Raw genomic sequence first — 14,764 nt, forward strand, 5'->3', positions numbered from 1 at the left:
AACTGAGGCTGCAGCTGCAATGAAGAGGGTTATGTCTGGAGGGACCGCCCCCTGGGCGGGGCTGTTCAACTCTGTTAATGTATTTAATGATCTAACATGTTTCTGCCTAGTCTTCTCCTGTAAACAGGGAACATAACCCACTTGTCAAGACTTAAGGAGCTGTGTCCATCCATGGACGATAAGAGAAATTACTTTAAATATATATATATATATATATATATATATATATATATATATATTTTTTTTTTTTGGGGGGATATTTATTATAGCAAAAATGATTGCTTTTTTTCCCCCAAAACTGTCGTTTTTTTTTTTGTTTATAGCGCAAAAAATAAAAACCACAGAGGTGATCAAATACCACCAAAAGAAAGCTTCTGGAGAAAATAGGATGTCAATTTTGTTTGGGTGCAATGTCGCACAACCGCGCAATTGTCAGTTAAAGCGACGCAGTGCCGAATCGCAAAAAATGGCCCGGTCATTGGGCAGCCAAATCCTCCAGGACTGAAGTGGTTAAGAGAAATTTCAGCAAGTTAGGAAAATTTCTCCAGATGCTGCCAAAAATCCAGAGGCATTCACACCTCTGCACAAAACTAAAATTTAAAATGTCTCTCCCCTAGGTAATGGAGATGAGATGTCTATGAGCCAAATCAATAGAGGAACCTAGTGCGACAATGCCTCTCCCCCACAGGTAGAGTGTTGTCCCCCTAGGACAGGAAGTGTGATACTGGCTGGATCATTATCTGAAAATAAAGGAAAAAGTCTAGGGCTCCGTTCACACATAGTCGCTGTTAAAATGTCAAATCGCACATCAGTGTGTTCAGGTGGCAATTATCTCAATGCCACTAAAAAACCCAGTGTGATTCTGCTGCAATTGTCGTGCGAAGTTCCGGGAACTTTTTTTGGGTGACCCGCGATTTGGTTTGTGTGATTGGTCACGCGACAATTGCACTGTGTTTTAGGTGCCATTGAAATGAATGGCACCTGAATACACTGATGTGCGATTTGACATTTTAAAAGAACGTTTTGAAAACGTGGGCAGTTTTGCCCAATGAAAATTATTAAACCCATCCAAGGACTGGTACCTGCAATATAGAACTTTATTTTTAAGGTTCAAATACACTTTAATTTAAAAATTGAATAATGTATTGTATTGTTACCTGCGGCAAACCTCTTCTTGACCAGTGACATCCTATAACCAGAGCCCACCAGCTCTATGTCCACCCCAGATAATGTACGACCTTCACATGTAAACTGGGCTGCAGCTGGGGAGGGAGTACTACAACCACGAAGTGGCTGCCAGCGAGCATATAGCCTTCCACCACCTGTAACAAGTAAAATAGAATAGAAATAATCATAAACCCGATAAGCAACCAACAAAATAAGCATATACCATATGATCAACGGCATCTCTTGACACAATCAAATTAACCCTTTTGTGAGCGCAATAAATCAAATGTAAAATGCCTCTTGCTGTGAGAATGTTAACTAACCTTGCAGTAGAGAGCTAGGAATGTACAAATGTGTATTGCTAGTTCTCAAACCCTGTGTCAGACAAATTACTTATACAGTTACTGTTAAGCGACGATACTAAACTTGGTCATGGCATCTAAGGTTCAAAAAATTCTGGTCACAAAAGAGTTAGGATCATAAGCAGTCCAAACGCAATATTCCCCACGCACACCTTTCTAAAAATAACTGTTCAGTAATGCTGGGTGCTGTAATGACAACAGACTGTAGACAATCAGAGTGAAGAAATGTTATAGCACACCAAGGATTCCTCAAAAGAGTCCAAAGCTTTATTTTCGTGGTCACATAGTAGACATCTGGCAACGATTCGGAGCCACGCAAGAGCCCTTCGTCAGGCATCATAAGCAGAGCACATAACACAGAGCAAACTCAAAGGAAAATGTGCAGTTAAAAAGATATCCCTTTCATGACATTTACACAAAAATATAAATTTTTGTACTCAACGTTCATGGACGGACACGGCTCCTTAAATCTTGACATTTGGGTTATGTTCCTGTTCATAGGAGAGGACTAGGCAGAACATGTTAGTTATCTTAAAACATGTAACTTTAACAGAGTTGAACAGCCCCGCCCAGAGGGCGGTCCCTCTGGTCATAACCCAGTATGCAGCTCAGTTTGTCAAAAAGCAGTACAAACTTAAAAAGGAGGTGAGGGTGCTGTCCATGGACGACAGAGAAAAGGATTTTACAGTAAGTACAAAAAATCCTATTTTCTCTTTTCATCCATGGACGGACACAGCTCCTTATATCTTGACATTTGGGACGTCCCCAAGCAGTGTCAGAAAAACGAGGGGTGGGAACAGCAATCAAAAAGACCAACTTCACCCCAAATAAGCAGAGCTCCTCAACGGAGGAGGTGCAAACTCAAACACCCGCCTGCAAAACCTTGAGGCCTAAGGAAGCATCTGAAGATTCACTCACATCTACCTTGTAAAATTTGGAAAAGGTGTGAACAGACGACCAAGTAGCTGCCTTACACACCTGTGAAACAGACGCTTGATGTTGGAAAGCCCAGGAAGCACCAATTGCCCTGGTCAAATGTGCGTGACAGCTAAAGGAGGCGCCCGCCCCTTAAGGGCGTAGGCCTGGATGACGGTCTGCCTGAGCCACCAAGAAATGGTGGCCGGCGAGACCGCCAGGCCCTTCTGCGGACCAGATACTGCCACAAACAGTGAGTCAGATCTCCGGAACGGAGCCGTAGCAAACAGGTATACCCAAATGGTACCACGTCCAAAGTATGTAGCGCAACCTCCTTGGAATGCGATGGTCTAGGACACAAGGACAGAAGTACAATGTCCACATTCAGGTGAAAAACTGAAACCACCTTTGGAAGAAAAGGAGGTTGCGGGCGTAGCACCACTTTATCCTTGTGGAGGACCAAGTATGGAGACTTGCAAGACAAGGCCGCCAACTCCGAAACACGTCTCACAGATGTAATGGCTACTAGAAAAGTCACTGTCCAAGATAGCGTTGAGAGGAATTTCTCCGATGTTCTCAAAGGGAGGCTCCTGAAGAGCCGAGAGCACCAGATTCAAATCCCACAGAGGAAGCGGTGGTCTAAATCGGGGGAAGCACATGTCGGATCCCCTGCACAAAAGTACCTACCAGCGAGTAGGTCGCCAAGGGACGGTGAAAGAAAACAGCCAAGGCTGAAATCTGACCCTTAATGGTGCTTAAATCAAGTTTCAAATCCATTCCACGCTGTAAAAACAGCAGGACCCTGGAAACCGAATACGTCCGTGAACGCCACTCTATCTCCTCGCACATGGAGATGTAGGCCTTTCAAGTGCGATGGTAGATCTTCTGCGAAGAAGACTTCCGTGCCCTCAGCATGGTTGAAATGACCGAATCCGATAGACCTTGGTCTCTTAGCACCTGGCTTTCAATACCCATGCCGTTAAAGCCAGCAACTAAAGCAGGATGAAGTATGGGACCTTGAGACAGAAGGTCCTCCATCATTGGCAACTGCCAGGGTGCACATCCACCGCCAGGCGCACAAGGTCGGCGTACCACGGACGCAGGGGCCAATCTGGACTGTTTAGAATCACCGGGACCCCCTATGAGTCCATTTTGCGGAGCAGACAAGGAAGCAACTTTAGTGGGGGAAAGGCATAAATTAGCCGATACTGAGCCCACGGGGCCTCCAACGCGTCTGCCTAGGGATCTCTGGACTTGGCCAGAAATCTAGAGACCCTGCGATTGAGTCGAGAAGCCAGGAGATACAAGTGCGGCGTGCCCCACCTCCAGCAAATGAGTTGAAACACCTCCGGATGTAATGACCATTCCCCTTGGGCTAGCATCTGGCAACTTAGATAGTCCGCCTGCCAGTTTTCTACGCCCGGAATGTAAACGGCTGACAGAGCTGGCATGCTTCTTTCCGTCCACCTTAGGATGTGAGCGACCTCCGACGCCACAGCCAAGCTCAGTGTTCCCCCCTGACTGGATCCACGAGGAGAGGCACAGCCTGATCACTCGAAGTTCTAGAACATTGATCTACAGGCGAGATTTGTCCGGAGTCCAGCGATCCTGGGCCGACTGGACCCCCCAGACTCCCCCCCAACCTGTGAGGCTGGCGTTCGTCGTGATCACAGTCTAATGGAAAGAAAGGTACAACTTCCCAGACTGAGGAGCCGGGGATCTTAGCCACCAACTCAGGGAAGCCCTGACCAGGTGACTTACCTGAATTTAACCATCCAGAGACAATGGAGATCTGTTCCATGTGGACAGGATCTCTTTCTGCAAAACTGGAGTGTGGAATTGGGCATATGGTACTGCCTTAAAGGAGGCCACCATGAGTCCCAGAACTTGCATGCAAAAACGGAGAGACGACCATTTGCGGGATGTTAACAATTTCACTGCCGACTGGAGTGTCTGCAACTTCTCCACAGGAAGGAAGACCTTCGCCTCCGAGGAGTTCAGGATCAACCCTAGGTACTGCAGACGCTGAGTCGGTACCAACACCGACTTCTGAATGTTCAGTACCCAACCAAATTCCCGGAGGGTCTGACTGGCTATAGACACGTCCTCCTCTAATTCTGAGCCAGAAGCAGCTCTCAGAAGAAGATCGTCGAGGTAGCCCACGATAGCAATGCCTCGCTGTCTCAGCAAAGACAGAATCGGGGCGAGCACCTTGGTGAACACTCTCGGTGCTGACACTAGGCCAAAAGGAAGAGCCACAAACTGATAGTGGTCTTTGCCGATTGCAAAGCACAGAAACCTCTGATGTCTGGTGCAGATGGGGACAGACAAGTATGCGTCTTTGATGTCCAGGGACGCCAGAAAGTCCCCTGGATGGAGCACAGCAACCACTGAACGAATGGATTCCATCCTGAACTTTCGCACCCTCACAAAGGCATTGAGTGCCTTGAGGTCCAAGATTGAGGTCCATTTTTTCAAAAGGCTCTCCTCAAAAGGATAACGGACCGCCATGCCCTAAGGGACCACAAAAGACTTCTGCGGCTGTTCCCCTTCCTCATCAATAAACTTATCAAAGAAAGTAGCATAAGGAAAGATCTTCACAGAGTGGTTAGATTTGTGTGACACAAAAGAGACAGACCCCTCTGTGGAAGTCCCAGCTGCATCTTCCAGCTTGAGATTCCCTCACAGCATCAATAAGTGCACTCACAAGTGCTCTGTCCTGCACTGACCCGGACAAGGGGTCCTCCTCACCAGGGAGGTCCTGGTCTGCATCCTCTGACAAACCAAAACCGGGGTCCTGAGCCGCAGCCATGCGAATCTGAGTCAGAGCATTCTATTATGCTACTTCTATTCTGGCAACAAATGATTCCAGGACTGCCGACAGCATATCCATGGGAACCGCAGGGGCACCGTTTGCTGCCTCTGGCAATTTAGGGGAAGAAAGGTCAGATACTGACTCCATTGTCACCCACTGACAACCCTCAGGGACTAAGTGAAAAAAAAAAAACACTTAAGAAGTCCACCCTCCTTGCTGCACCGCCTGGGGAGGGGACTCACAACCCAGAGCACCGCTGCCCGTCTTCCTTGTATCCATAGCGTGTGCGAGGAAAAAGCTGTGAGGAAACACTATGAGGAGAATGAGCTGTGCGCCGTTCAGAAAACCAGCGCTAGAGGCCAAAACCCACACCAAAATGGCCACCAGACGCCTCAGATAAAAAGGGCGCAGACCACAAGAAAATAAATGCCTGCAATACCGTCCTGCGCCACAGCGCGGCCAGGGCAAAATGGCCGCCAATGGAATTTTTAATGGAGAAAGGCAGTTCATGGACGGACACAGCAGCCTTTGACCTTAGGGTTATATCCGCTTCCTTCCAGGAGAGTTAGGCAGAAACAAAGCACTTTAAGTGTTAACAACACTTTCCTCAGTGCAGCTCCTCCCAGGGGGTGTGGTTCCCCGGGTATAACCCACACCCTGCTCTAGCAGCTCCAGTTCGTAACAAGCAGTACAAACAAAAGGAGGGGTGGGTGCTGTGTCCGTCCATGAACTCAGAGAAATGGATTTTACGGTGAGTACAAAAATCCTATTTTCTCTTCCGTTCATGGACGGACACAGCAGCCTTTGACCTTAGGGACGTCCCCAAGCAGTGTCAAAAAATTCGAGGGGTGGGAAAAACAACACAGCAAACCAAGCTACACCCCAAACAAAACCGGAGTTACTCAATGGAGGAACTCCAACTTTAAACTGCCGCCTGTAACACCTTGCGGCCGAAGGAGGCATCAGAAGATGCACTCACATCCACCTCGTAAAACTTTGAAAAAGTGTGGACCGACGACCAGGTCGCTGCCTTACACACCTGTAACACAGAGGCTTGATACTGGAAAGCCCAAGAGGCACCGATCGCCCTGGTCGAATGCGCCGTAACCCGAAAGGGAGGCGCCCGCCCCTTTAGGGCATAGGCCTGAAGCACAACTTGTCGTATACACCTAGAAATGGTGGCCAATGAGACTGCCAGACCTTTTCTGGGACCAGCCACCGACACGAACAGTGAGTCCGACTTCCGGAACGGAGCCGTAGCAGATAAGTACACTCGTAGGGCCCGAACCACATCCAGGGAATGTAAAGTGGCCTCCTTCTGGTTATTCGGCTGAGGACATAAGGATGGAAGAACAATGTCCTCATTAATGTGGACAGCCAAAACCACTTTCGGGAGAAAAGACGGCTGCGGCCGCAGCACCATCTTATCCTTATGGATGACCAAATAGGGAGCTTTGCAAGACAAGGCCGCCAGTTCAGACACTCGTCTGATCGAGGTAATTGCTACCAGAAAAAACACCTTTTGTGACAGAGTCAACAAAGGGATCTTTCAGATGTCCTCAAAGGGAGCATCCTGAAGCACCGAAAGGACTAAATTCAAGTCCCATGGGGGTAGTGGATGGCGCACCGGAGGAGCCATATGTCGGACCCCCTGTACAAACGTACGCACCAAGGAGTGCGCTGCCAAAGCTCACGGAAAGTAAACGGCCAGAGCCGAAATCTGACTCATAACCGCACTCAAGGCGAGAGCCTGATCCACTCCCCGCTGTTAAAAAAAAAAAACAGCAGAATCCTAGACACCACGTATGAACGAGGGTGCCACTTCATCTCCTCACACAGAGATGTAGGCCTTCCACGTACGATGGTAAATACTACGTGAGGTAGACTTCCGTGCACGCAGCATGGTAGAGACTACCGAGCCGGACAGGCCTCGGTCCTTCAGTACCTGGCTCTCAACAGCCACGCCGTTAAAGCCAGCGACTGTAAAGCAGGGTGGAAGATCGGACCCTGCGACAGAAGATCTTTTCTCAGAGGTAGACGCCAGGGGGCGTCTGCCACCAGACGCACCAGGTCCGCGTATCAGGAGCGGCGCGGCTAGTCTGGGGAGATCAGGATTGTTGGAATCCCTTCGGCTTCCACTCTGCACAGCAGGCGAGGAAGAAGCTTCAGAGGAGGGAAGGAAGAGAATTGGCACAATCACTCCCCTGACCAGAAGATCCTGGACAGCCCCTGACAGAGCCTGCCGGCGAACCGGAGGAAGCAGGAGGTTGTAAGGAAAAAATCTGTTTGGTGGACAAGAGAGAAATTCTATCTTGTATCCCGAGGAAACTACCTCGCAAACTCAACAGTCGGAGAGGAGAGACCTCCACCGAGCCGCGAATTTGCGAAGCCGGCCCCCCACCAGAGATCCGGGCGGGGGCAGACCTTCATGCGGAAGCAGGTTTGTCTGCAGGCTTGTGGAACCAGGGGCGCTTCTGCCCTGCAGCGGGCGCCTTAGCACCTTGCAAACTTTTTCCTGCTGCACAGGGCGCATGAAAAAAACGCATTGGGGTAGTAAAAGAGGGCCCTTGCCTATGGCGAGGCTCCTTGCCCTTCCCAGACTGTGGGAGCAGTGTGCTCTTACCACCTGTGGCATCATTAATGATGTCATCCAGGGACGCCCCAAAAAGCCGTTCACCCATAAAGGGCAAATCCACCAAGGCCTCCTTGGAGGATTGGTCCGCAGACCAGCATTTCAGCCACACAAGGCGGCGTAGTACCACTGCATAGGCGGAGGCTCTGGAAAGCAAGGAAAGCGTATCCATGGCCGACTCACAGACAAATTTTAGACCCTGAACCAATTGTTCAGCCAGGTCCTTGCAGGTCTCGGAAGCATCCTGCTCCTCCAGCTTCTGCAGCAACAACTTTGCCTGTTCAGTCAGTGTCTGCGACACCAGAGACCCGGCCACGACCGGTCTCACAGCCGAACCCACAGCTGTGAACATAGAGCGGGCCACAGACTCCACTCTACTATCATTGGGGTCAGTAAAAGCAGGAGCCCCTACCACAGGCAATGTGGTGGCTTTACTCAGTCTGGACACAGGAGGGTCCACTGACGGAGGAGAGACCCACTCTTTTTAAAAAGTCCTCCTCAAAGGGATAATGGACCGCAAAGTTTTTAGGAACAGCAAAAACTTTTTGTGGCGTGTCCCATTCCTTACATAGCAAATGCTCCAAATAAGGAATACAGGGAAATACTTTTGCGGTGCTGGGCGGCTTGCGTAACACAAAAGGGACCGGCACAACAGGTGCTCCCGCCAAATCCTCAAGTTTATGAGTATCATGCACCGCAGAAATAAGAGCTCCAACAAATTCCCTATCATTTACTGACCCTGAGGCTGAGTCATCCTCACAGTCCGTGTGGGTTAAGCCTGCATCATCTGACATTACAGAACCAGAAGCAACAGCAGGCAATGAGTCTGTGTCAGAGACATCCCCAGAAGCAGGCTCAGGGAGGGGGCGCTTTATACCCCCCTACTGGGCACTAGCTGCTTCAAACCTGGCGAGAAACGCCTCAACAGATGTGGCAGGAGCAGGGGGATTAAAGTATAACTCAGGCATTGCTGGGGCAGAAACACCAGGTGCAGGTTCCATATTGCCCCACCGCTGTGTACTGCAAGACAGAACACCCCACCGGACACCTCCTGGCTGCAAAAATAGAAGCAGAGGCCTCCCAGGGACACAACACCCCACCCAGCTGCAGAGAGAGCAGAAAACCTGAGGTGTGCTCTGATGTGCTGGCTGTGCTGTGTCTGTCACCTCAGGGAAGAATCACGGCGTTTCACAGCGCTAAAACTGTCACAAGAGGCCAAGAGATTTCCAAGATGGCGGCCGCCGTGTGAGGTAAAAAATCACCAGCGGGCTACAGGAAAATGGCCGCCGAGCTATGCAAATCGCGACCACGGCAAAATAGCGGCCGTGGCGCAGTTTAAAATCTCCAGTGATGCACCAAACACCTCATACAACCCAGCAGCACACAGCAGCACCCCCCAGAGTAACAACAGTCCCCCAACAACACACGGGCCCCGGTGGTAATAACGAAAACCCAGGAGGCCCCCCTTCACAGCCGCTACCCAGTCAGGGGAAGGAGGGAGAGGAAAGGGAGAGAGGAAAGCAGGGCGGGTCCTCAGTCGATCTCCCCAGGGAAAACACCAGCCAAACCACCTTGCCAGGGCAAGGGGCCACTACTTACCCATCCTGCGACTACCGGCTGGAGGTATCCTGGACAGAACCAAAGTCCACTAACGGCATGGCTGTCGGCCAGACACACTGTGACAAGGCCATAGAGACCGGTCATATGTGTGTCCTGGAACATGTAGTTCCCCGGCCGCCCCTGGAGCAATGGGGCCTGTCGTGGACGACCCAGAGCTGAGCTGAGGGCCGGCACACGCTCAAAGGCCGAACATGGGGGGACTACAAGAGTCAAGACCCAGCCAGTCACCCAGTCGGCTGTTGATAGAAGAATCACAGGATTCAAAAATGCAGGAACAAAATAATAAAAAGCGAGAAAATCGCAAGAAAAAAATCTCCAGAGTAAAGGACTCCAGAGTGCCTGTCCTCTCCTGTCGTTAGGCAGAAAAAAACTGGAGCTGCTAGAGCAGGGTGTGGGTTATACCCGGGGAATCACGCCCCTGGGAGGAGCTGCACTGAGGAAAGTGTTGTTAACACTTAAAGTGCTTTGTTTCTGCCTAACTCTCCTGGAAAGAAGCGGATATAACCCTAAGGTCAAAGGCTGCTTTGTCCGTCAATGAACGGAAGAGAAATGGCGTCGGCGCTGTAAAAATGGCGCTTGAGCACCGCAATGTGGATGAGAAGGCCGTGGCAGGGACCTTCCCAGGAGACAGACCCCCCTCACAGAAAGCGAACTCAGGCGCCCCACAGGGACCCAGAGCCCCCCACAGGTACACAACAGTCGCAGTGGGCCGTAGGGCAGGAGGAGAAAGGGTAACAGAGAGCAGGGAAAGGGAGGACATGAGAACACCTTAATCCCGCGAATGCCCAGTCGCTCCATCCCGCCGAGGCAGGAGGAACCGTATTTACCCGCCCTTACGAGGACTTGCTGCACGTACCTGACAGACCCACAACCGATGGAACGAAGTAGCTGTCCGCACGGTCCACTGTGAGTGAGACAACAGCAGCCCAGTCATATGTGGACCCCGGAGCATATGCTCACCGGCCACCCCTGGAGCCATGGGGTATGTCGTGGCCGACCCAGCCCGTAGCTAAGGACTGCACACGCTCGATGGCCCGACTGGGGAGACTATAAGGATCTATAATATCCAGCCTGTCACCCAGCCGGCAGTTGATCACAAAAGTAAAATAACATAACCCAAATGTCAAGATTTGAGGAGCTGTGTCCGTCCATGGACGAAAAGAGAAATATATTTTACTACAACTGGGATATCATTTAACCCTTTCACTGCCAGGTCTGTACGGACCTAAAAAGTGCCCACAGGTGGCCAAGACCTCATATCTCCCTCTCCTATAAGCTTAGGGTCACGTTAACGACCATAAGCTTATATCAGAATTGTTCAGCAGACTTACGGATTACACCTCGTTGATCAGAGTTATTAACCCCTAATGTGACCATCTCAATAAAAGAGATATGGGGGTCTGGTTAGACCTCTGATAAAAAAACAAAACAAAAAAAAAACATAGTAAGACCCCCAAGGTCTGCCCACACTCACCCCTCCATGGTGACAGCCCCCCCCCCCCCAGACAGGCAGACCCAATCGGTCTTCTTGTGTCAAAGGGGCCTAAGGCCGTGTTCACACAGGGCATACACAGTCTACCTTTACGGGGATGCACAGGTGTTCCCTGCACCTCTGTGCAGCCAGTCCTATTGGTGCAATTTGGGATGTAGCACTGGCACGAATAGAGCCGTTGCTCCTTATTTTACATCCATGTGGGTCTGCATGCATATCCCTGAGCTCACACTGTCTGTGTTCTAGGTCATGTACCCACACCCACATGGATGTCAGATTGGGAACAGCAGCTATGCCTGTGCAGCTGTTGCATCCCAATTGACATAAATGGGACTGCCTCCCTGTGCGTGTAAACATGGCCCTCCATGGGCCTACACTTTAGTATGCCATATGTGAACGAGGCTTTAGTAGCAATTTAGCAGGAATGTTATGTTGTGTTTATGTACACCATTAATGATTTTAGTGTATTTTTAGGGAAAATATTGATTTGATAAACATGTGCGCAAATATCGCGCTGCCTTAAAATCAGTAGCACCTTCTTTTTATTGTACTGGCCATGTGTTTTCATAAAATTTATGGTTTGGGGGTCCTTTACAAATTCTGAAAGCTGTAAGTGAAAAATGAAAACCTCCAGATTGTTAGATACATTTTTGGGTACGTTCGATTTTCACCATTTTGTAAAAAGGCGCAATTTAAAATTTACACATATTTGTTATTTATTAACGCCATACAGGTTAAGCTTTTATATTTAGTAGGGATTTAGCAGGGTCTAAAAAATCAGTAGCACCTTCTTTTTATTCTAGAGGTCATGTATAATGCACTTCCTGCATTTCAGTGATAACTCACATTCCTCCCCCAACCCCCCCCCCCCCTCGAAATCACCCAGACTTTGATCAATTATATAAAATTTGCCCCATCATTTTTTTTTTTGTGGGCGAATATCTAGTCCATTTCACAGGCCGGCTGAGAATCGAGCAGTATATCCCCAGTAAGAGGGAAAGGTAAGGGTTGAAGCTTAACAAGCTCTGTGAAAGCTCCACTGGATATGTGCAGTCATTCCACGTGTACGAAGGCAAAGACTCCCAGCTCCAGCTCCTTGAGTATCCACCGTACTTGGGAAAAAGCAAAAAAATTGTCTGGGAGTTGGCATTCCCACTCCTCCAAAAGGGTATCACATTTACATGGACAATTACTATACCAGTTTTCCCCTTTTCCGCTACCTATACTTGAAAAATACTTTGGCCTGCGGTACAGCAAGGAAAAACAGAAAGGGCTTCCCACAGAGCCTAGTCACCACAACACTACAAATGGGGGGAATCGACAAGCTTGAGGAAGTGTTGGCTGTGATGACACCATGATGACACCTTGGTGGAACTTCAGAAGTCACGGTCCCGTTCGAAAGCCTTCCTGTATCCATGAGTACAATAAAATCATGGGGGGGGGGGGGGGGTGTATTTAAATAATGAAATGTTGCAGCCCTATTTATCAACATGAAAAGTTGCCGTTTACTTTTTCCAATTGGCCATGTATAATTCTTTCATTGTCTATCAAAAATCAACGGGAACACCCAACACCTTCCTAAAGTTTATTGAAGACATTGTCACTGCCCTGATATAACAACAAGTATCCCCCCCAGAAAGCATTCACTCCGATTGTGTCAGAAAACTACATGAGCGCCATTTTCCTGACTATGTTCCACCATCAGGATCCGGAAGACAACGGCAAAAAAAATGTCGGGTGTGCACCAAAAGAGGAGTTAGTAAAAACACCAGTTTCCATTGTCCCCAATGTCCCTCCCAACCTGGCCTTTGCATAGGAGAATGCTTCAGACACTATAATACTCTTGTAAATGATTAGCCCATATTTCTAATGGACTGCCATTTGCCCGTTTTGAATATTTCCCTGGTGCCTCAACTAAATATATCATTGCAAAAAAATATATATATATATAATGCACATCTTTTATCAAATGTAATGTAATGTAATTTATAATCTGAGGCTGTTCATTTCACTGGGTATATGTGAGGGTTTACATCCACTTTAATTTTAAATTAGTAGGCCCATTCCTTAATTACACTTTTTTTTTTACCATTTTAAATACACAGTCCATCACCCTCTCCATTATCAAAAAGTATCTTCTATTTCCTTACCAGATGATGTGCTGGGGATCTGCCACAGCAATCTTCTCTCGGAACTAAGGGAAGAATTCAGTCGGATCAGTAAAATCAACAAAAGCAAAAAAACTTTGCACAAAAAGGTAATATGCGGACTCCGCAATAATAAATGGCAAGAACAAAATGCCCCCCCCTTTTTTTCTTTTAAACAGATGAAAAATAGTATTTCTCACTTAGCATAAAATCCTTTTCTCGGAGTACATTAGGAGAAGCTGGATAAAGTAATTTAGAAGATTGAACACTGGCAAACAAGAGTTGTAAGGACAGCCTCACGTAACCCCTCTTCTACTCCCATCATGCCTCAGTTTTGTAGCAAACCAATGGTAGATGTGGATTATAAGAAAAGAGGGAAGAGACCTGAACCAATATCCTATTTTCTAAAGCATATATTAAGAGACACAGGATGAAGCAATTCAGGGACATTGAGACATCCAAAAGCAGTCCAACTAAGGAGTGGGTACCACAGAAAATGTAAAGTTAACAGCCAACATAAAACAACAGGTTAAAGCGATGTTCCGCCGAAAAAAAAAAAAATTAAAAGTCAGCAGCTACAAATACTGCAGCTGCTGACTTTTAATATATGGGCACTTGCCTGTCCTGGGCATCCGCGATGTCGGCACCCAAAGCCAATCTCTCCCTCGGCTCTCGGGTGCTGCGTGATCCCACTGGTCCCTGCTGTCTTTTGGGACCTGTGTGTCTCCCAGAAGACAGCAGGAGGGGGGGCGGGATGAGGAGAGGAGGAGTAGGCACCGGACTTGGCATAGGTCGCCGTGGGGATCTATGCCCGAAAGTGGGAGCAAATACCTGGATTACAAAAGGTATCTGCTCCCTTCTCCCCCCTGAAAGGTGAAAATATGACACCGGACAGGGAGGGAATTCCAAAAAGTGGAAGTTCCATTTTTGGGTTTTCGCTTTAACAAAAGGCAGCTTGACCGTGCTCCTAGAGCTATCTGAAATACCTGGCAACCAAAGCCAACATCAGCTAAGGCTTGATTGTTCATCTGGTAAAAAAATACTGAATGCTGAACATCCCATGAAGCACTAACTGTAATGTGGAATGTACTTGACAGGGAAAGGTGGTACCTTGTTCTAAAGTCTATAGGCTTGAATGATGAGCTGGCGAATCCACCTAGCAAAAGTGGAAGAAGAATCAGTTCTTCCCCTATGGGGACCCTATAGGAATGACAAACAGAGTAAGACCATCTAAAGGGAGCTGCAGCTGAGAGTCTGGCTCGAACAGTGCATATTACATCCAGACAATGGAGGGAAATCTCCTTTGATATTGTGGAGCAGGACATTGAGAAGAGAGAACAATGTCTTGGTTAAGGTGAAAGAAAAAAAAAGACCTTTGAAAAAGAGAGTCCTTGGCCTGAAGACAACCCTGTCTTTGTGTAGCACAAGACAGGGTTCTTTACAGGAAAAGGCTGGAGGATCCCTGGTCCAAAAATACAAGCCTGCTCAGTTTGTTGTTGAACCTAGAAGCCAGGAGGTGTAATTGTCCAATGTCCCTCACCTTCAGTATTAAAACACCTCAGATGATGAGACAGTAGACCTGAGTACAGACATTATCAACTGAGGAAACCCACA

The 14,764-nt window shown here is 48.3% G+C and overlaps 1 protein-coding gene across 12 annotated transcripts in view; it reads right to left on the reverse strand.

Moving 5' to 3' along the window:
- Positions 1–14,764, reverse strand: part of FCHO1 (FCH and mu domain containing endocytic adaptor 1) — a 294,097-nt gene that overhangs the window by 9,306 nt on the left and 270,027 nt on the right. For all 12 annotated transcript variants that reach the window (XM_040321486.1, XM_040321453.1, XM_040321473.1 and 9 more), the window contains 2 exons: positions 13,154–13,197; positions 1,158–1,322 (listed from right to left, as the gene is read on the reverse strand). In XM_040321486.1, the coding sequence (XP_040177420.1) occupies positions 1,158–1,322; positions 13,154–13,197 (209 nt within the window). The remainder of the gene's footprint in view (positions 1–1,157; positions 1,323–13,153; positions 13,198–14,764) is intronic.

The sequence above is a fragment of the Rana temporaria genome, chromosome 1 (assembly GCF_905171775.1).
Source record: "Rana temporaria chromosome 1, aRanTem1.1, whole genome shotgun sequence".
In the NCBI taxonomy this organism is placed as follows: Eukaryota; Metazoa; Chordata; class Amphibia; order Anura; family Ranidae; genus Rana; species Rana temporaria.